At 41.7% G+C, this 16,352-nt stretch overlaps 1 protein-coding gene across 3 annotated transcripts in view; it reads left to right on the top strand.

The window, feature by feature from the left end:
* Positions 1-14,827, top strand: part of coro1ca (coronin, actin binding protein, 1Ca) — a 43,757-nt gene extending 28,930 nt beyond the window's left edge. For all 3 annotated transcript variants that reach the window (XM_046034247.1, XM_046034246.1, XM_046034248.1), the window contains 9 exons: positions 5,695-5,817; positions 8,378-8,507; positions 8,875-9,056; positions 9,475-9,594; positions 9,922-10,026; positions 10,122-10,267; positions 10,515-10,572; positions 10,712-10,954; positions 12,027-14,827. In XM_046034247.1, the coding sequence (XP_045890203.1) occupies positions 5,695-5,817; positions 8,378-8,507; positions 8,875-9,056; positions 9,475-9,594; positions 9,922-10,026; positions 10,122-10,267; positions 10,515-10,572; positions 10,712-10,954; positions 12,027-12,146 (1,227 nt within the window). In that variant the 3' untranslated portion in view covers positions 12,147-14,827. The remainder of the gene's footprint in view (positions 1-5,694; positions 5,818-8,377; positions 8,508-8,874; positions 9,057-9,474; positions 9,595-9,921; positions 10,027-10,121; positions 10,268-10,514; positions 10,573-10,711; positions 10,955-12,026) is intronic.
* Positions 14,828-16,352: the final 1,525 nt, after the last annotated feature.

A 16,352-nucleotide genomic window follows, 5' to 3' on the forward strand; every position in this document is an offset into this window, starting at 1 on the left:
TGTTGAGAAATAACTGACACACACACACACACACACACACACACACACACACACGTCTCTTGATCTAAGTGGAAAAGTTTCAACATTACTCAGAATGTAGACAGAATAGCTTTACAAAAATCTTTAAGCGGTGTTTTCCTCTACGGTTGTGACTCGTCGGCCTGGCTCCCTAGCTAGCCTCGCCAGCACTTGTGGAGCTCCTCAAGTCAAACGTTTTGAGCTCATTCTCGATCTGCCATCAATTTTCATAAAACTGCCACTATTGAAAATCTACACAGTTGATTTCTCAACTCAAAACTTCTCAAAAGAGGATCTAGTGATGAAATGGCATACGAAAATTGTAATATATAAAACACTTGCCCCCTGTCTGGTGCGCACAATGATGATGCAGTGAATAGTGATGATTCTCTCTGACCAGTCAGCAGTCTGCAGTGTTTTAACTTTTGATATTGCCTCTGTTCGCTTGGAACTTTGACGAAGGTGAAACTAAAAAAGTAACAGGTACCAAGTATAACTTATTCCCAATGGAAAACCAAAAAAGGCGAGTAGAGTCGAGGGGTGTCTCCCTCAGGTAAAACTGTATCGTTTATCAAGATCAAAGTAGGTAGATTTGAGAAACAATGCTGGTCTAAACTGTGTAAATGAGCGGAAGTTGCCTTTAAGGCTTTTGGCAGCTTATTCAGTTTTTTTTTTCTCCCTTTAAATCCACACTCGGTAGCAGTTGCAGGGATTGCTGTCAGACTTCTTCTGTTGGAGAATCTATGACCTTTTGACATTAATAGACCGCTAATATTGAGAACTCATGTGACACGCTCTACTGAACACGTTCAACCTGCATATGAGACAGACTTTTCAGAGTTTGAGTCTGCAAATACAGTTCCTCACACATCCCTGCTAAACCACTGAATTACAGAGAACTGCGTTACAAAGAATCTAATTAAGTTTCAGTTTAGTTACATCTTTCTTGTGCTGTCTTTTTTTGTTATTTCACAAAATTGTCTGTTTACTAGAGCACATAATTAAATCCAACATGACCTGGTGTGAGATGGGTATAAGTAAGTCTGTCAAGACTGCTTCCAACCAAATCAGATATATTCTCCTCCAGACATTAATCTGTTCACACTAAAGTAAAATTTGAGCATCATTGAGCTCCTATTAGCCCACTATCATTTACGATGATCCAAGTGTCTAGTGTGTGACCTAGCCACAAGACTGTTCATCCCCTTCTGACATCTCATTATGCTTGTGGTTGGTACATGACTTTTTGGTAGATGTTTTAGTTAAAATGTAATTTTAAGACAAATATAGACTTGCAGATTTGCCTGAAGGTCTGTTTTTCTAGAGAGACAAAGGGGAGAATGCCTAAGCTGCTACAGGTTAACTTACTATATCTGTAGGGGTGCAAGACCCACTTGCCCACTTGTCTTCAGACCCTGGAATTCCTAATCATGTTTATCAGACACAAACACCATGAACACCTCAAAGGGCGCTATATTTGACACTCTAGCGTTCCTTTTGCTCTCATTAGTCTTGCCCTTGCCAGAACTGCCTGCGGCCGATGGTGGAATGTGAAGAACGTCTGGCTCTGTGGTCGAACTGTCGGTCTCCTCTGCCCTGCCTGGGTTGATCAGGAGGTCGAGCTTCAGAGCTTAGCTCAAGTGTTACTGGTCATGGGATCATTGCTACAAGTCAGCTGTATCTGCAGCAATTTTTTCATGTAGTTTTACGCTAGTGATTAAAGAGTGTTGATGGAACTAAGACTAATGTAAGAGGAGGCTTTTGTAGCTTGTCTGGACTGGAGTTAACATGCAGGATCCCTTAGGTGATTATCTTTGTAGGCTCTGTTGGCCAGGCTTCTGCAAGGACAGACATGAACCATGAATGTATGCTTATCAGAAATGTTGTTTTGTTTTTTGTCTTATACGTTGTCATGTTTGTCAGTTTAAAGCCTAGTAGCAGTCAAGTAAACATAAAAATATTTGTACACAGACACCACCGTAGTAGTACAGCAACTGGTTTGACAAGGTAAATACTCAGAGTGATGCTTGTTTTTTTGTGGGTTTGTATAGTTGAGAACTAGACTGACGATGATCCATAATAATTGGATCTGTGAATGTTGTGAAACTAGCGTGAAGTAACTACTTTGAATTGTTGGCTTGTCTTATCCAGGGTTTTTCCTGGCTCAGAACGAGGCGGAGGTGGTACCATCCTGATCACGTGCACACACATGCATGCGTACCATGCCTTCAGCTGGCTCAGGCAGACACTTTTACAAGCAATGTATTTAAGAGTTCTAATAATTATGATTTGAAGAAAATTACTATTATCACGTTAAATCATATTTAAGAAAATAATAAAGGTGCCCTGTTCAAGATCAATAAATCAAATGCAGCATAAAAGTGAATGTGTTACACTCTCACTTTCACAAGAAACTTTTATTAAGACAGCCTATCATATTTTATAACTTATTTCATTGTTTATTTTACCCTAATTTAAATGTTTTTAAAGAGTTAAAAGGGGTGATGATGGCGCATAGATAAGATGCTTGCCTTTGGTGTGGGAGACCAGGGTTCAATTCCCACTGTGAGACATCCATCCGTCCCTGAGCAAGACACTTAACCCGTAGTTGCTCCAGAGGCATGCGACCTCTGACATGTATAGCAATTGTAAGTCGCTTTGGATAAAAGCGTCAGCTAAATGAATAAATGTAAAAGCTTAAAAGAGCAATGATCACGAACGCCGACTGTCATTTGCAACGGCACTTTTAAACTCCTGCAGGTGATATAAAACCGTATTTTTGGTGTTTAGTTTTGCTGTGTGGCAAAGACGTTACCAGCAGGAAACACACTAACATTTTGGCAGGGTCTTTCCTGGTGCGCTGTGCTGATTGTGATACAGCGTCCACACAATGCTGCAATTGCTGTTACAAATAACTGAAATCCACAAAGTGCAATGCTTGCTAGAAAATGGTGTTGAAATGAAATTTGACACTAGCCGCCTCATAATTATCTTTGCAGGTAAAACCCCGGTGTCTCCGTGAGCACTTTGTTTCTTGTCAGACTTGTTTATGCTGTTCCTGTTGCTACACTTGGTCATCAGTCTGGGTCCTTCCTGCTTAACATCCTGTTCCTACAGTATTCAGGAAATCATGTGTTTTTAAAGTCCAGTGAACTCTGCTGTGATATACATCTCCTACTGTATGACATGAGGTTCACATGCACAGATATCATAATTGCCTCGTAATGCAAATATTTCGTGTTTTGTGATCAACTTTAATAAAGGTTTAATTTTAAAGTAGACTCAGCTGCAGAGGACAGGTGGCCAGTCTTATATTTAATGGCAACGTTATCTGATACCGGATGGTGGCTCATAGATCGCTATTGACAGCAGTGCCAAAGTCTGCTTTCTTTGCACTCCAGGGTGTGTTCAGTAGTCAGGGTGAGGTTTAGACAAGATCTTGATTTTCACATACTACACGTACACAGAGAGAGATTGAGTACATGCTCACATACACTGGGACTTTGATCACTACAGTTGGAGCTGGAGTATGTGTCGGTGTCAGTCAGGTGACTGCATGGTTACAGCCCTAATGTTGTCATAGTACAGAATCAATTGCTGTGATTTTTATAGATGTCCATCCTTTGCAGGACTGCACTGACCCAGCAAACCTATACCTCAGTTCTGTCTCACTGAACATGAACAGGCCACTATGAATCATGGTACTTCAGCCACACCACTGTGGATGTGCTCTGTAATAGCAGCAGGCTTGAAGTGCCCTCTGTTAGTCTGCGTTATCAGCTATAGCAGAGGCAGAGAAATGTCTTAAAAGAAGGAATGCCTGAGCAACATGACACTCGTATCCTAAACTGGACTGTCCCTACAAGGCCTTCACCATCATCCCCTGCTTGCCTCTAGGGCTTTGTTTCTCGCTGTTCATTACCAAAATTTAAACTTATTTGATGGAGTCGCCCTGTCAGAAATGTGCTTTTTAACAACCACATAATCTAAACTAACTTAAGTGAATCCTGTTGATGTGAACAGGATCAGTTTGCTACAAAACTGGATAAACATCTTATTTTCTGCTCTTTTAAAATACTGAACATTAGTTATAATGTGCTGCAAAAAACTCATCTGGCTAGCCTGCACAGACTGTGAGAACTGATGTCCAACGCTTTGGTGAAAAGAAATAAGCCATTTTGCTAATGAGAACTCCAAATGTGTCTGTCATTGTAAATCCCTTGAATCTCAAGCATGAAATGAGCGCTTACACCCGTTGTTTGGATAAACATTAGTAATTACTTAGAGTCTAGTTTGGGTTGTACCTCTTATTCATTGCTGAATATACAGTTCTTAGATTTAGTAGCTCTTCTCAAGCCATTATTGTTGCTATTCCCATTATAATGGCAGAATAGCTGTGGGCAGTGAGGAATTCTTTTCTTTTTTTTACATTAGGAAAGCCATCATGCTTTAAATAGGGCTGCAGCAGGACTCTTTCCACAGTAAGTGACATCATCTCTCCAGTCCTGCGGTGGTACTTGGATTTAACACAGACCAGGGTGTGTCTCGAACACTTGTCCACTACAACACGGGTTTGCTAAGTCACCTCTCCATGTAGAGAGAGCACCTGGTTCTCCTGGCTCAGGCCCAGAGGTCAAATCCACCTTCAGGCTGATTTTAGGATAGATGAGGCTGCACATTATAATTGAAGGTTCTTTGTGTCTATATTTGTGTGCATCACAATTTAATTTGTAGCCGTCTAGTCCATTAGTTATATAAGTAGGTTATGTAAAGGGCATAGTTTAGTGTTTGATTCAGGGCTACCGTTTGAAAATGAGGAGATGCAGTGGAAAACTAAGCGTCTGTTGGCATGCGTCTACTGTATAATGACGTCACCATAAATAACTTTCCTTAATTACTGTGGGTGGTCCAACTGGGGCTAAATCTAATCTCAGTTTAATTCTGTGCAGCACCAATAAAACTCTTTATTTTGGCTTTTTTGAGTGACAAACCAAGGCTAGTAATTATCTGGCAATATAGGTTTGTTGTTTTCTGTACTCATAATTTATTAATCAGCCATGTAAGAAGGAAAATGTATGCTAGTCTACAGCACTTGGCTAGAGGTTTTTGTGGGACTGGGATTTCGCCACGGATCTAAATAACTTGGCACCACACAGTTGATCTTATTCATCTAGTGCTCTCGGCGTAGATGTGGGTAAAAATGTATTGTGGTGTTGTGTAATCAAATGCAATGTTGTCATTTTGAACTATGTTTGTACATGAGGTTTGTTCAGGTTTCTTTACATACACTGTTAATCAAAATGACTTCTCAATCCTCCCAAAAAATATATGCGTATTAATTTCTATAGAAGCCTTTAGCAACGTTTATTTTTCAGTGTATTTTGATGGAGGGTCTGTAAAGGTCTCCCCCATTTCTGGTTCTCTCCTCAGGCTGCATCACTAACATGTAATTTCATTTTCCCTGTTAAATGAATCGGTTAAAGCGCCTTTTCTTAGAGAGAGAGTGAGTGTGTGTGAGAGAGAGAGAGAGAGCGAGAGAGAGAGAGATATTTCGGATTATATTGTAATTGTCCTTTTCAGAACATGTTCACTCCTCCAGCATGGCCAATGTTCTCTAAGCAGGACCAGACTAAGACTAATCTCATTACTCTGTGTTGTTTATCTTTGTCTTTACAGACAGGACGCATTGACAAATCCTACCCCACAGTGTGTGGTCACACAGGCCCAGTGTTGGACATTGACTGGTGCCCCCACAATGATCAGGTCATTGCCAGCGGCTCTGAGGATTGCACAGTGATGGTAAGGCGTGCCTCACCATTTACACTATTTAAATGGAGTGCTGGACACACATTCTTGAGCTACCAAGTGACAAGAGATGGGGTTGGGCAGATATTAACATTTTGAAGCCGATTTGATATTAAAGCTAGGGTAGGAAATTTATTTCAGAAGCATTTTTGGTCATATTTTTGAAATTTTCTTTATATCCCGACAGCGATCAATAAATCAAATGCTCAAACACACAAAAAAAATAACCTACCTGTGCACACTCATTGCACATGAAAATGTGTTTGGTGAATGGCTTTGGAGGTGCGGCCTGAAGAGGGTGGGATTTTTTCAGTTTGATACTTAAATTTTTCTTAAATTTTTCTCCAGTGTTTCCCGTGTTAAAGACTGGACCTGTATACTGGATTTTACCACTAGGTGTTGCACCGGACTGATCTGCTTTTGAGCAAAACGTGTCCACTGAAATGTGAGAGGGCTGTTAATTTCAAATAGTTACATGAAGTGTTGAGTTTTTATTAACAATGTAACGTAGTGATTTTAACTGGGCAAACAGGAGCGTACCAAATCAAGGCTTTATACTTACTTTTCAGTCTGCTACGTTACTGACTGTACTGACAAACTATTGCTGGCTAGCTACCTCGTAGATGTGATAAGCATCAGGGACAGGATTATATTAGAGTTGCATTGAAAAGGGGAAAATTATGGAGTCATTGTTTTAACTTTCGGGCATGAAGACACCGCTTGACTCCGCCATATCGTCTGCTTAGCTGTGTTGCGAACATGTGCTGCAGACAGCGCTGACCCACATTTCCCATCATGCGGTGCTAAATGGTAAATAGTCTGTATTTCCGACCACTCAGAGCTCTTTACACTACATCACATTCACCCCATCCACACACTGAGCAGAGGCTAAGGTGACAACTGCCCACCAGAAACAGAAATACTCATTTATACACATTCACAAGAGTGTGTGAACAATTCGGGGAGCCGGGGATCAAACCTTCTGATAAGTGGACAACCGCTCTATCCCCCTGAACCACAGTTCCTGGACTGAGTAGTTTTGGTTTGCTGTTTTATCTTTCAAAAGCCAGTTGTTACTTTTCGTTAATGTATGTAATGTGTCTGTTCAGAACATGGAGACTTTTGTTATGTTAGTTGTCATTTCTGTGCTGGTTTAGTTTAAAACATTAGTGAGTCCAGCTGTAAAATGTCAAGAAGAGACAAAAAGCAGCTCTCAGCAATTTCAACTCTCTAGAGTGTAGAACATTTCATTACAAATGCTGGTTCGGTCAGTTTGCAAAAAATCTTAACTGGTTTGAGCTGGTAGACTGGATCAGTAAAACCAGCTGATAGACCGGACTGGCAAAACCGGAGAGCGACCCAACTCTACAAGAGACCACATGCTTTTATTGCGACTCAGAGATCGGTGCTCACCCTCTGGATTAGATTAGGCTCAAATATGTGTTGAAGGAATCAGAGCTGGGGAATGATTTAGCTGTTTATTGAGCTGAGGTCACCAACTTTTTTGAGACTGTAGTTGTACTTTCCTCCATATGTCCTTATTTGGACCGTGAAAGGCTGGTGTTAGTGTGCTGCCTGTTTGCTGTGATCACTTCCTCACCTGAAATTCTGACTTCCTGTTAAGCCCTCTCTGAATCACTGCCATATTTATTTCAAGTTTGCAGAAGTGTAAGCCATGCTACGAAGAGAGGAAGCATCAGCGGCATTTGACCTTTTTGAAGGGAAGGTTCCCAACTTTAACAACCTCTTGGTGATGTTTAGATTAAGTGGGAATGGGCGGTATAACTATTCAGCAGAGATATGCACCATGTCAGAACGGGGCTACACCATTTACACCATAATTACACATTAGCTTCACTATAACTGTGTATCTTCTGTATGTAAAGACATGTTACCCATCCAATCTGCGAAAGAAGCCAAAAGGTATATACGACACAAGCAGTTTAATCGTGTTTTAATCATTTTAAACTGCTGTCTTGAGAAGGTGGAGAAAACACAACACACACACAGTGGCAGGTGTTTGTGGCAGTAAGCGCCTAACTTCACCATGAAGGAAATAAAATATAGGAATATAAATAGTTAGTTGACAAAACCAGTATTTTACGATTTATTGTGATGATAATAACAACCTTACTGTATTTTGCTAAATTTGACTGTAGATCTCATCTGTCACAAAGTCGTATGCTGTTGTTGGCAGCTGAACTCTTAGCCACTGCTGCCCCCCTCTGGTTCTTTTTGGTAACTACTACATATTGGTGTGCCGTGTGCAGTAATACAGTTTGGTAGGTTCGGGTTGATGGGTTCAGTCTTGGAGAATTTATCCATCCATCCATTGTCAACCACTTATCCTATGTACAGGGTTGTGGGGGGCTGGACCCAATCCCAGCTGACATCGGGCGAAAGGCGGGGTACACCCTGGACAGGTCGCCAGTCCATTGCAGGGCCTGGAGAATTTATGATTTTGTTACATACAGCAGTAAAAATGAGTGTCTCCCCTACAGGCTTTGCTGCCTGTTCCGTTTCTGACCTCTGTCCGTGTTCATGTCCTCCTCAGGTGTGGCAGATTCCTGAGAATGGACTTGTCACTCCCATGTCTGAGCCAGTAGTGGTACTGGAAGGCCACTCCAAGCGCGTTGGCATCATCACGTGGCACCCAACGGCACGCAATGTCCTTCTTAGTGCAGGTAAGAGAGTCTCTCCCCCTCCCTCCCTCCCTCCCTCCCTCTCCAACTCCCTCCCTCCCCCCCAAACTGAGGTAAATGTTTTTCATTGACTAGTAATCCATTGTAGGTCAAGCAGTTTGAAATGGCAGCGCCTCTAGTGTTCAGACTGAGATGGGAAATCTACATACAGTGCTCAAGCCATATTCTTTGATATTTAAAATCGGTAATGGGTTGCAGGCCAGCTGTCCTCAAAGTTAACCTTCAAAACTTGCTGAAGTTCAATTTTAACACAGATCTTCAAGCTATGAAGTACCAGCTTGGTGCCTCGAAGACAAAATATTGTGTGTCTTGCGTGTGCTGCTCACCTTTCACTTCTCTCTGTCATCAGGTGGTGACAACCAGATCATCATCTGGAATGTGGGCACAGGAGAGGCTATGATCAACCTGGAGGAAATGCACCCAGATGTCATCTACAACGTGTGCTGGAACCGAAATGGTAGCCTTATCTGCACCTCCTGCAAGGACAAGTCTATCCGTGTCATTGACCCCCGCAAGGAGACGATTATTGCTGTAAGCAAAGTCTTCCTTGTTGTGATATTTTCTCTTTCGTATTGCAGTATGTGAGATGTAGATATTAATCTGGGTGTAGTGCAAGTAGGGAGACTGCTTCAGCTGGAGCGCCTGGGTTCAGCAACATTGTTCCCTTAAAATTGTCCTCGAGTTTGACTCTGTATTATAACTTGATTTGGGTTCATTTAAGTTTAGTCTGAATAATGTGCTCAGTATTGCCACTGTGACTGACAGATATCAAAACAAGATCAGTCATATATAAAGACATCAACAAAGAAATACAATCTGGTAAAAATTGATCAGGAGTGTAGGATTAGCAATAAGAAATGAAGTTAAAGTTAAAGTGGACATAAACCATTGAGAAAATAGTGAATACTGACTTGGGTACAAGTGCTGACCTGTAAACTATACTTCACAGGAGAAGGAGAAGGCACATGAGGGTGCTCGACCCATGAGGGCCATTTTCCTTTCTGATGGCAACATCCTCACCACAGGCTTCAGTCGCATGAGTGAGCGACAGCTGGCCCTCTGGAACGCGGTAAGCTGCTTCATGTGTGCTGTCTGCACTACATCAGTTCAGTGATTACGGGTTCTACATTTCACACTGTTACAATATTAAATTAAATGAGATTGTTCAGAGAGCAAGCTTTTCAATGAAGTTTGTACTAATGAAACAGAACACACAAAAATTAACACCATATTCACAACTGTGTTACTATGGAAACTCCAACTAGCTATTAAAAGTGCAACATCTTTGCTACATATGTTTTTTTAGAGGCCATTACCTTTTCCTAGGCCCCGTATTTCTGTATTCGTGCCCTCTCCAACAGAACTCTGATTTATCATTATGCTTTTCTTTTTTCAGCAAAACATGGAGGAGCCCATGACTGTTAATGAGATGGACACCAGCAACGGCGTGCTCTTGCCCTTCTATGACCCAGACACCAATGTTGTTTACCTCTGTGGAAAGGTAATGTCCCTTTTAAGCACTCAGTAGTAAAATCAAGCATTGTTATAACGGCACAAAGTTGGAGGTCTAAATTTGAGCACTTCCTTTCTTGACAGGGTGACAGCAGCATCCGTTACTTTGAAATCACAGATGAGGCTCCGTATGTTCACTTCCTCAGCACCTTTGCCACCAAGGAGCCACAGAGGGGCATGGGCTACATGCCCAAGAGGGGCCTTGATGTCAATAAGTGCGAAATTGCAAGGTAAGCCAAGATCGATGGCTAATCAACATCTCTGACGCCAGAATTCATTTTCAGTTCTTATTTCACTCATCCAGATCTAATGTGGAGTTCCTAGCTTCACCACTAGGAGGCAGAACATAATCATGACATAATCGCTAATGTCTCAGGACAGCCCCACTGTAAACTGTTCTAAAACACTCTCTGTTGCCTTTGTTGTTTAATAATGCATTGAATTGTGGGTAATTGGTTTGAATTTGTATATTGCCAGGTTCTTTAAACTGCATGAAAGGAAGTGTGAGCCTATCGTGATGACTGTACCTAGAAAGGTAAGTCCTCATCAAGTGCAGAGACTTACTAGACCTCTAATCTGTTCGTTGAATCCCAGGCGGCCGAGTCGAGCCTCGTTTTGTAATGTGCTGGTGTGGAGCTTTCCTCACAGCTTGTCACTCTGTCCTCCCTCTTCAGTCCGACCTGTTCCAGGATGACTTGTACCCAGACACATCTGGACCCGACCCTACCCTGGAGGCTGAGGAGTGGTTTGAGGGCAAGAATGGAGACCCCATCCTCATCTCCCTCAAGAACGGCTACGTCCCGGGCAAGAACCGCGAATTCAAGGTGGTCAAAAAGAACATTTTTGACAACAAGGGAACCAAGAAGTCCGAGCACTCAAGCCATGCCAACAAGTCTGCCTCCCCTACTCCATCGATTGTGAGTATGCCTTTTCTGATAAATGTAGACCAGGATTACATTAAACAGTCAATCTTCCACTCAGTAGAGCTGGGCAGTATGGAACAACAGATTTTCTGTTGATATGGATCATGCTATCCGTTAAGAAAATTGATGAGGAAATTCTCTGTGGACTACATAAGGGCTGCAACTAAAAAAAGATTTCATGATTATTGTAATCTGCAGACTAATTCAAATTATCATTTTGTCTATAAAATGTCAGAAAATAATGAAAATACCCATTACAGTTTCCCCAGAGCCAGAGGCGACATCTTGATAGTTTTGTCTGACCAACAGTCCGAAACCCAAAGATATTCAGTTTACTATCACAAGACCGAGAAAAGCAGCAACCTTTTCAGCTATGTTTTTAGGTACATGGTCGTGTTTCTTTAGATAAAGTGTCTAAGAATAAGTTTGGCCTACCACAATTCCTCACATAATTAGGATGATGGACAATAAACAGTTAATGCTAATATATTTCCCAGCCATTAAACTATCTTCATCAGACATCAAAGTCTGTCCTCCTGACTCCCATCTCCATCCACTCATTAATGCCCCTCACTACTGGCTTCATCCCTCTTGGGGCTCCCAGTGTTAAGCAGACAAATTGTATGTGTTGAAGCAGGGCACATTGCTGTCTGTCTTCATGAGGTGGTTTGTAGATTTTGTTCAACCCAAAAACTGAGGGGTCTGCTGCTGCTCTGGGCGCCTGCTGCTGGGCGTCCTGCCGCACCTCACCCACAACACAGCCACCCGCCTGGGACCCAGCCCATGTGTGTCTCTGCACTTCTGCTCTGTAATCACAGCCCACTGGGCTCCAGGGCTGGCGAAACATGTTAACCCCCAGAGTACCAGACCCTGTCTCCTGGCATATACAGTCCAAGACTGTAGGGTAGCAGCTTTGAGACAGGAAGTGTCTTGTGCACTGTTGTGACATAACTTAGTTTTGACATTGCTTCAAATGTGACTAGTTGTGTGTTTCACAGCAGCGTGGTTGAAGCAGTATAGTGATGGGTGTAAACTCACTCTCACTCTTCTCTTGTGTCTGCCACAGAAATCCGAAGCCAAGCTGGAGGAGATCTTGAAAGAAATCAAATCCCTCAAGGACCTGGTCAGCAGTCAGGAGAAGCGAATCATCAAACTTGAAGAGCAAATGTCCAAAATTGCCATTTAGGGACCCTTTACCCGACCCGCTACAATTCAGGACGTTCCATTGGCTGGGGGTTGGGCGCGACCCGTCACTGCCTATTTCAGTGACGGTGTTTCGTCTGAGGCCTGCCTAGCAACGACCCCTAGCAACATTCCAGATGAACTTTTTCTTAGCCAGCCCCTGACCCTCACTTTAACACAGGTGGAATAAGGACGTGTGGCAAATTTAGCAGAAAATACTCTTAACTGCTTTTTGGTGACAAAGGACTCTATTCCTTTTATTGTGTGGCAGTCATTTTTTATTTTGTCTACGTGCATCAAAAAAATGTCTTACATATTCCTTTGCATTTTAGAAGATGACCAAGAAAATCTGCGTCAAAAGTCTCCATTTATATTGCATAACCAAATATTCTTTTTAAGTAGCTATCATTGTTTCATGTTATCACACCCCAAAATTATAATGTTGCCAAATTTGAAATTTTGTTTACTCCTCCTTAACAGTATTTCTTTCTCTCTTTCTTTGTGGGAAGATTCAAAATGCAAACGGGGAAGCTCAGCGCAGTAGACTGGTTATGTAAAGACCAATTTACCATGAAGTTAAAGTCATTTAAATAAATTGGATAGTTATGTGAGGAAGATTGACATCTCAAACTCTGTAATTAGGAGGAAATAAATTCAGATTGAAGACACATAAGCTGCCACAGTCTACACCAAGCACACAGGCATTACATAAATGACAAGTCTTGTTGTTTGTGTTGAAGCTGCCTGCTTTCTGCCATTTCTTCTCATTCCTGCTGCTTCCTGTCACTCTGGCCAGGACAATAGTCCGTGTAAACATGCATTCCTTTCTATCTTGCTTCGTTAACATGCACTGCATGCTTATTGGAGAAAATGACAAACTCATTCCACAAATCTCATTGCCAGTTATTGATGTGGGGAAAAATAATTCTATAATGTTCCTCTTTCTGTAAACACTCTACTGTAGTGACTCAGTTACGCTGGTTGGTTGTTATTGTGACATTTATGCGCTGCCCATGAAAAGACCAAGTTTGTGGATTTTCAACCTCAACTCTGCATCGTTTTTTGTTTTGTTTTTTTTGTTCAGTCACCAACCTCACTGTTGGGTATCCACGGGTATTGCTCAACAACACTCAAGTGTAGTGGGATTATTTTTTGTCCCTGTTCCTTTGCGTTGTATGCCATCTCACATCTGTATTTTCTCTACAAACAAAATGGGAATAGATATGAAAAGACACCAAGTAATCACACTTCGACTTGACTCTTTAAAAACCATCTGGTGATAAAACTGGAGATTGCTACAGAAACTGTTCATGGTAGACCTTAAAGGCCTAGATTGTGTGTGTGAATATGTGCCTCATGTCTTTGGTCTTTTGGGTACATGTCACTATGGATGTTCCTGCTTTGTTTCTTATTGGGGGTGGAGGGTTATGAAATGGACTCAACGTAGAATGTCCATGACTTGCCTCTAACTAAATAGTTGGGTTATTACTTCACTCTTAATTTTAGCCTGTTTCTTGTTCCAGCTGTGCTTATATCCCTCTTAGCACTTCCATGTCTTGGTTTTTTTAATGGTTATTTCCCAGATGCCCCGATTCAGTATAGTTATTACAAAATCAAGGAGTTGTCCAATCTGAGTTGTTTTGCTCAGACAGCTATCATAAAAGCTCTTCCTGATGTTTTAGATTAGTTTCCCAGTGGGAAGCTGAGACGGGTAATGGTTCAATCTGTTTGCCTTTTAAATATGTGTTACCACTGTAAAGACCTGAAAGTGCCATAGCGGTGACCATGGAAGTGTTTGTAGGGGACTATTGCGAGTAGATGTGTGTAGTAAATGGAAGAGTTGATAGGTGCCCGGATTTACAACCACTTTAAGGTGCTATAAACTACGTTCAAAGGACCCTGTTCCTGCATGTCAGCCCCCTTGATGACATCATGACGTCCTGCCAATCCATCCCACAACTACACCAGGCAGCATTACTGCTTGGGGGTTTGTTAGAAGTACATTTTGACACTTTCCACCTCGGTACGGGTATTCAAAACATCTTCAAAAATGATGTCAAACTGAGCAGCTGTCGGCTGAACGCGCAGCCTTTTGAGTCATCGTGGCTTCAGGATGCATTTTGAGCAGTGAGTCGTAGAATATCAGTGAAAATCTACAGAGTGCTACAGAAGAAATTATACTGCCCTATCTTGTATATCAGACTGCCACTCTATGGATTCTTTACAGCACTGTTGGCACGAGAGCTAAGTTGTGAGGAGTAGTAGTGAATAGCGATCCAAAGGGACACTGTAGGTTGGAGAAATGTGCAGTTGAAAGATAGATGTATGTTTGTAATTAAGGTCTAGGAAAATGAGTGAAAGCTGTGTAAATAACATGACCATATTTTTTTTTTTTTTTTTTATGTCATTTTTTGTTTTGTGGTTGTGCTGAAGAGGGTATTTGTACGGGAGGTGGGTTTTAAATGTTTCCCGTTGTCTGTGGTCCCTGCACCTTGCCATAATGCATCATGAGAAAAGCAGAACCTCTGTTATGTTCGAGGTCGTATGAATATCAAGAAAGAAAATCGGATGAAAAACGAACCAGGATAAAACCTCATGTGGAGGTCTGCTCAGCATTTTTGTTCATTATTCTTGCTTCAAGTATCAAACATTGATTAAAAAATTAATAAAGAATTTTTAAAATGGGCTCAATGTACAGTTTTGAACTGGCAGGTGTACTGATTTGTTGATGTATCATGTTTTTAGTCATTACTGTCTTTGGATATGTTCCCTTTACTAGTTTTTAACAGAAAGATTTGAAGTTAAAATTTACAGTTTGAGTGCAACAAATCTGAATCTGCACTATAGTTTAATTAGCTGAAACCAAGTGGAAGACATTACAGGAGAAAACCAAAATTCAATGTCTTTAAAAAGGATAAACCTAGCATCTGTATATTTTTCTTGTCAACAAACTCCATGAAAAGACCAAAACCAACCATTGTGTTAGCACGCTCTTGATATTTTCAGCTTCCTTTTCTTAGCCTGTCTAAGCTTTTCTGAAGATACATCTTTAAAAATGGGTCACAAATGAGTTTAGTTTTCACAGGATAAAATGGTGTATTTGTTTACAACTATTTTAAGTTACAGATTAATTTAGTGTTGTAGTGAGTTTTTACAGCAGCAGTACATCGTAAAAGAGGAGCATGTCAGTGTGGCTCAGTTATGTGTAATAACAAAATATATATTATATTTAACTGTGAGGGTCATAGAGAAATCAGGCCACACTGAAAATACTACTCTGTGTGTGTGTGTGTGTGTGTGTGTGTGTGTATATGAGAGAGCGAGAGAGAGAGAGAGATCCTGTGTGGGACAACCTTCCGAATCATTGAATTCAGTTTCAATCACTTCCATGGCCACAGGTATATAAAATCAAGCACCTAGGCATGCAGACTGCTTCTACAAACATTTGTGAAAGTATGGGTTGCTCTCAAGATACTATGATAGGTTGCCACCAGTGCAGTCCAATCGTGAAATTTACTCACTGTTAAATATTCCACAGTCAACTGTTTGTGGTATTGTAACAAAGTGGAAGCGATTGGGAATAACAGAAACTCAGGCATGAAGTGCTAGGCCACATAAAATCACAGAGCGGGGTCAGTGCATGCTGAGGTGCACAGTGAGCAGAAGTCGCCAACTTTCTGCAGAGTCAGTAGTTACAGACCTCTAAACGTCGTGTGGATTAGCTCAGGAACAGTGTGTAATCCATGTAATGGGTTTCCATGGCCGAGCAGCTGCATTCAGGCCTTACATCAAGTGCAATGCAAAGCGTCAGATGCAGTGGTGTAAAGCACACGGTTACTGGACACTAGAGTAGTGGAGACGTGTTCTCTGGAGTGACGAATCACGCTTCTCTGTCTGGCAATCCGATGGACGAGTCTGGGTTTGGCTGTTGCCAGGACTGCCAGTACTTGCCTGACTGCATTGTGCCAAGTGTAAAGTTTAGTGGAGGGGGGATTATGGTGTGGGGTTGTTTTACAGGGGTTGGGCTTGACCCCTTAGTTCCAATGAAAGGAACTGTTAATATAGTAGTATAGTTAGTATACCAAGACATCATCCATCATCAACCGCTTATCCTGCGTACAGGGTCGTGGGGTGGCTGGAGCCAATCCCAGCTGACGTCGGGCGCAAGGCGGGGTACACCCTGGACAGGTCACCAATTAACCGAGACTGC

This window comes from Micropterus dolomieu, linkage group LG21 (assembly GCF_021292245.1).
Source record: "Micropterus dolomieu isolate WLL.071019.BEF.003 ecotype Adirondacks linkage group LG21, ASM2129224v1, whole genome shotgun sequence".
In the NCBI taxonomy this organism is placed as follows: domain Eukaryota; kingdom Metazoa; phylum Chordata; class Actinopteri; order Centrarchiformes; family Centrarchidae; genus Micropterus; species Micropterus dolomieu.